The following is a 6,091-nucleotide window of genomic DNA, read 5'->3' as shown; positions in this document are numbered from 1 at the left end:
CTATACATCCAGTGTTCAGTTTACCTCACATAACTATACTGGAAACCTGCTCGCAAAGAGAAAATGCACGGAAACGTAGCTCGAACAGAAAAGCCCAAATTAAATTGAAATACAAAAGCAGGTAAGTAAAATGTGCAAATGAAGACAAATAGACGTGTTGCGCTTACCTGGGACTCGGGCAAAAGTGAAAAAGCAGTCCACACAGTGATAAACTCCCATTTAATATCCGGAACATTCAATCGAGGAGAACCTTACATTACGTCCTGCACTGCGAACAGGATTTAGCTTTGCTAGCAACATTAGGATACATCATGAAATAAACACAAGGAACTTATACATTTTATTCACATTTATTTTTCGCTTTTAGTGTGCTCACAGAAAATTAGAACACCTTAAGCAGGAGTTTAATAGCAATTTTTGTAAGCAAAGTTACATTCCATCTCTAAGTCAAATTGGTCAAAGCTTCTCCAGTATTTACAAAACGTGATAGACAAGATGCTACACAAACAAAACAAAAAAAAAAATTGGATCTTAAGAGTTTTCTGGAATTCTGAAAGACGACTGGAAAAGAAAGTCTGCTGTAATCAAAAAACATACCACAGTATAAACAGCAACCATTCCACTTATCACAGCTTTTGTTGAGTTTAAAATTTGTGTTTAAAAGGTCCAAGATGACTGCAAGTTTTACAAAAATGGGCAGGGTGGATATTTTGCAAACTTCATGTGCTTCTGAATATCAAGATTTCCTTTTTATACAATAGTCACAGTTAAAAACACCCTGCTGGTAATACATAATTACATTTTTTTTATTAAGGTCATAACCAGCAATAAACAATAAAGCCTATACAACTTGTATTTCTACTTAATCACCGACTGGTACAGCTAACATGAGATAAGTGAAAAGTTCCTATGGTTAAAATGAATTACTATAACTATGAATCTTTTATCTGGGTATTGATTTTGTATTTTTCCATCTTATTCAAGATCTGTAGTGTTGTAAACCTTATAGAACAACCATCCTCAAAATAACATCGTAATAACTTTCTTTAAAAAAATAACAAAAAAAAGACTAACCCCTTTACATCATTTAGTGTGGCACATTGTAGCCCCTTTACATCATGTGGCACATTGTGTTGGCAATCTCGTGCACCACCCCAAGTTTCCACCTGTGCCCCATCACTTCATTTTGATACCCCTTATTGACCCACCCATCTCCTTCATATATGGGTATGTCCATCGAGTTGACAAAAATTTTACATTTTTCATAAAAGATGCAAGTATGCAAAAAACATTAATACTGATGCGAAAAAAGGAAGCAGGCAAAGGGCCACCAGAGGCAGACCTCTCCTCCGCCTGTTGGAATGGTGGTTAACAGAACGAGCTGAGATGGGATCTGTAAGGGAAGAGGGAGGGGGGAAAGAAAATAAGAAAAAAAATATCTTTTAAATCAATCCCTGGTTGTAGAAAAGTTCTCCAGAACCAGTACCTGGCACCACTCCAACAAACAAACAATGGGGAGGGGAGAAAAAAGTCCTTTGATTATCTCAAAAACTGCCATGGGTTTCATTTACTCTGCTGATTCGGTTGGTGGGGCCTCTGTACTGGGCTCGGAAGGTGCTTCCTGTGTCGGGGCTACTGCTGGTTCTTCTGATTTGGGGGGCTCCTGTTCGGTGGAAGTGGCTTCAGGGGCAGCACTGGGCGCCTCCTCAACTGGTTTCTCAGGCTCCTCTGCTGGTTTGGGTTCTTCTGCTGCAGGCTTCTCAGGAGCAGCCTCCTCGGGTTTGGCCTCGGGGGCGTCACTGGGTTTAGCCTCCTCAGGGCTGGCAACAGGCTCTTCAGGAGAGGCCTTTGCTTCCTCAGTGTTCGCAGCCTCAGGTTCAGCTGCTGCCTCATCCTTGGCCCCCTCAGCTGGGGCAGCAGCTTCACCCTCCGCCCCTTCACCCGATTCCTTCTTATTGTTGTTCTTCTTGAAAGAGAAGCCACTTAACTTGAAAGATTTCTTGAAAGAGAATCGCTTTTTCTTCTTCTTGGGGGTCTCGTTGCTAGTGGATGGGGTGGGTGTGGCACCCCCTTCAGCCTTGACCGACGATTCCCCTTCAGCAGGGGAGGCCGGTTCTACACTTTCCCCCTCTGTTGCCACTGCCTCCTTCTCCACAGAGGGCTCGCTTGGTGCCTGCTCCTCCTTGGCGGTCTCCTCAGCAGGGGCGGAGCCATTAGCCTGGACCTCCTCCTTACCAGCCTCAGCAGCAGCTGGGGAGGCATCTCCATTCACCTTCACGTGGCCATTTTCCTAAAGAAAAACATAATAAAGTTTCAATAAGTCTACCAGTAGAAGAGCAACAGGGTAAAATTACTTTGTCACTATGTGAACCATTAGAACTTGTACCAAAAATTCTAGTGTACTAGTTGGCTGAAACTTATTTTTTCTTGGCAAGCTTGGGTAAAAGAAAGTCCAAAAACCTATCACCTAGGAATACTTTCATCCACCTGTCTGCTCTAGAGACAGTCCACTGCCCACATCCCTAAATGTTATACTGGATCCAGTAAACTGTTTTTGAACTCAGTCAACTGATGTTTCCAGAAGATATGTCAGATCTGATTAGATCAGTGTCCCATGAAAAACTAATGCACGGCTACGTTACTGATGAACTACTACACTGCGTAAGTCTCCCCCAACCCCCCCAGGTGAAATATGAGACTTAAACATCATTTGACCCGCAAATAGAGGATTTGATTTTTTATTATGGTAGTGGGGGTGCAAGACTGTTTATAGTCCAGACAGGGAGCCCCACCGCCATAACTGTTCGCAGCAGCCATAAAATTATTACAGCAGGCAAATAAAACAATGGGACTATCAGTGCAAGTTTTTTATTCGGTTACAAAAAAAACATCACACTGAAAAACAATGTAAAGGCTACACAGTGTAGTGGGAACAAAATGCAAACGTGAACACACCCTTGATTAAATCAACCAACATAAAAAGTTTCTTTGAACTGCATGGGACACACACATAGCCATTCATAAATTTAGGTATCAATAAATCAACGTCGTTATACAATTCTTGTAAATGGCGGCTAAGCTTAGCTAGTCTAGTCTTCGGTAATATAACTTAAGGACAGAACGTAGCGTTGTAAGTAACCTACGGATAGTTATGCGGGTTAATGACGTGAAGACGGGTGTGAGAACATCTCAATAACAAGCAATACAAAAAAGTGCTTATAAATTATTTTAAAAAACGGGGCGAGAAGTCGAGAAAAAACACCGCCCATGCGAAGTTGAACGATTTAGCAAGAGGCCCTAGAGGGTTGTGCTCGCTGAAATATGCGTAGCTTCTGTGAAGGGACTAAAGATAACTAGTTGTTCCACTGGGGTGATAGGTTTTCGAAGTGGGGTGACTGCTTTGGGTTGAGGAGAGATGGTGGTTTAAGTTTTGCTTGCGTTGGGAAGTAATTTAACTATCCCAAGTGGTTCAAATTAAGCTTTCAGGGACTCGTCGCTCCAGGTTTCTTTCGCCCAAAACTGATTAACAGCATTTTTTGCAGTGATGGAGTGTGGCATTACCGTTTTCTTGAAGCTGAACAGCGGCTGGGATCTCAAAAATTTGAGCATCTTGGCCTTTCGTCCTCACTGAAGCGTCTCCTTCAGGCAGTAGCAGGGCGTTTGCTTGAGCGAAACCCGGAGCATCCCGTTATAATCTATAGAAAAAAAAAACTCAGTCCCTCCCTCAACAAGTGACCGGAAGAAACCGTACTCCAGAGTATCAAGTTCGAAGAGCTGGGTGGAGTCCTAGAAATGAAGGAGACCTAGCTTCTTCTGGGAGGGTCTCGAGAGACCCCCAATGTGATAGTTGGTGGTGCAGACAGAAAAACCGGCCTGAACCTCTGAGTTTCATTAAACAGCCCCTCCCAACATCTATCCCACCCAGAGTTAAACAACGGCAAAGTAATGGGAGTGAGAGGTGCAATACCACCAATCGCCAGCAGAGAGCGCTACCCACTCGCGTAGCAATCGAGAGGTTGCGCAGCGCCACCCGCCAGCCCTAAACGGGAATGCACCTAGTCCTTGCGGAGCATTAGCGTGCAGATCACGCCTTTTCTTTTTCTACCCCTTCCCTCCACCCCTCAGCGGTGGAGACAAAAGCTGGAGCCATCCAATATGGCTTACGGAGCGTCTTTTTCCCGACACAATGCCGCCTCGACGTCTCGAACCTCCCTCTGAGCTTGGGCGCTCGGAAACTGCAGCATGCTTGTAAATGGCTGTTCGGACTATTAAAACAGACATCGATTTCGACACAGATGCAATTTTTTAGGCCGTTATACAAACTGTTGCGATTTGAAAATACGATGCGCAGATGGTATAGTCGATCATTAACAAATGCGTGGCAAGCCACAAATCCACTCTGGCACAACGAAATTTAATCTCAATAAAGTAACACTCAATTAAAATGCAACTGCAAGAAAGGAATCATCTGCCCAGAGCTAGGAACCTGCTGGCTGACAACGAGCGCGCGGACTATGCACACAGTGCCAGGGAGGAGGGTAGGGTTCAGCCGGGGCCAGGCAAAGTCTCGTCGGTAATTCACAAGGATAGAGAAGTCTGCGGGGAGCTGTAGGGAGAGAGGGCATACTTAGCGAAGGATGGAGAGGCGGACCGCCCATCCATCGGTGGTGCCCTTTTAACACCGGAGAAAGGGCACAAGAAGTCGTCTGTGCGTCTCGAAAGGAGACCAAATAATATGATACTCAAAGATAAACATCCTAATCAAATTTACAAGTGAGCTCCAACGTCCAAACCCACATGGACGGGGATGCGGGAGCCTATACAGTACACCGCCCTCTAACTATCACCTCAGCCAGAACAGCGACGTCCCACAGGTAGCCAGCCACGGCAAGCACGCTGCCCCCAGACCACCTTACCTGTCCGTTGGCTTTGGAGGGCGAGGCGGCCACGGCTTCCCCGGGCTTGGCCTCGGCGGTGGCGGCGTCCCCCTTGCAGGCGCCGGTTTTGGAGAACTGGGTACCCATGACGGATGCTTCGGGTAGCAAGGAACGGAGCACAGCTAACAAAGAGCAGCGGCGGCGCGCACAGCCAGGACCCGCACTGCTCGGCTCCTCCGGCAGCAGAACAAAGGCGCGCTCGGGGGGCTGGGCTACGGGCGCTCGGCTCCTCTTTTTTTTTTTTTTTTTTTTTTTTGCTCGATGAATCAAAGCAGCGGCTCAGGCGCGGTGGCGGTAAAAAAACAAAAAAAAACGGATGGGCGAAATGTGCCCCGGTTTTATTGCGATAAATAATAATAAAAAAGCAGATATCCCTGGTTTTTGGTGCCGTAAACTGGTAGAACAAGGGGTAAAATGGAGAAATCTCCCCGTTCGCTAATAAGATGCGGAGTCCAACGCCCAAGTACACAGATGAATGGGCTTCCCGGGTGATGACGACACCCCTAGGCCCCCTTCCTGGCCAATCAGAGCACAGCCAGACAATAGAAGAGGCGTGGCCTCCGAAAGGGGAGCGAACAATGGAGCACAGGCTCTGCAAATGATTTGAGATCAGCCCAGACTGATAATTAATACCACCAACAAAAAACACACCCACCCTGCAAACAGCCTTCTCCAACAGGCGCTCTCCATTCGTTTAATAATTAAAACAACATAGAATGCAGCCGTTTTTAAGTGTTTCACTCTCTTTATTTTATCATAATACTGAACGGACTTTTTCAATTAGGCTTAGGAGAGCAGTGTACTTGGCTTGGGGGGTGTCAAGTTAAATAGATAATTTAATTCTTTCGACGGCTTCTGTTTAGCTACAGATGGGTAATCAACAGATTGCGCTTTTCTGTACCCCAAAATAAAAGATAATTATCACGCCCCTTCCATTAGGGCACAGAATACATGTTCCAAAATAAACAAGGCGGAATTTCGTTTGGAGGCTACGTGACGACCTGAAAACTAGAGCGTCTGTGGTCCAGATGTGCGAACAGTGCGGGCTAGAAAAAAACCTATCCTGCCCTCGCTGCTTTTTTAGGGCTTCCTCCGGGTTTGGAGAACGGACATTTCTGTGGCCCTAATCATATTTGTCCAATCCGTATTGATTT

The 6,091-nt window shown here is 45.6% G+C and overlaps 1 protein-coding gene across 2 annotated transcripts; it reads right to left on the bottom strand.

Moving 5' to 3' along the window:
- Positions 1 to 331: 331 nt before the first annotated feature.
- MARCKS (myristoylated alanine rich protein kinase C substrate) lies at positions 332 to 5,414 on the bottom strand. Of its 2 annotated transcripts, none has more exons than XM_069234544.1 (2): positions 4,917 to 5,414; positions 332 to 2,290 (listed from the first exon to the last, which is right to left on the bottom strand). In XM_069234544.1, exons 1-2 carry the CDS (start codon positions 5,022 to 5,024, stop codon positions 1,568 to 1,570), a joined length of 831 nt encoding a protein of 276 aa, XP_069090645.1. In that variant the 5' UTR covers positions 5,025 to 5,414; the 3' UTR covers positions 332 to 1,567. The 2 variants fall into 2 exon arrangements, with proteins under 2 accessions (XP_069090645.1, XP_069090646.1); XM_069234545.1 differs by lacking the exon at positions 4,917 to 5,414 and adding an exon at positions 3,562 to 3,874.
- Positions 5,415 to 6,091: the final 677 nt, after the last annotated feature.

This window comes from Pleurodeles waltl, chromosome 5 (genome assembly GCF_031143425.1).
Source record: "Pleurodeles waltl isolate 20211129_DDA chromosome 5, aPleWal1.hap1.20221129, whole genome shotgun sequence".
Lineage (NCBI taxonomy): Eukaryota > Metazoa > Chordata > Amphibia > Caudata > Salamandridae > Pleurodeles > Pleurodeles waltl.
The sequence above is the reverse complement of the archived record's forward strand: the minus strand, read 5'-3'. Positions and strand labels throughout refer to the sequence as shown.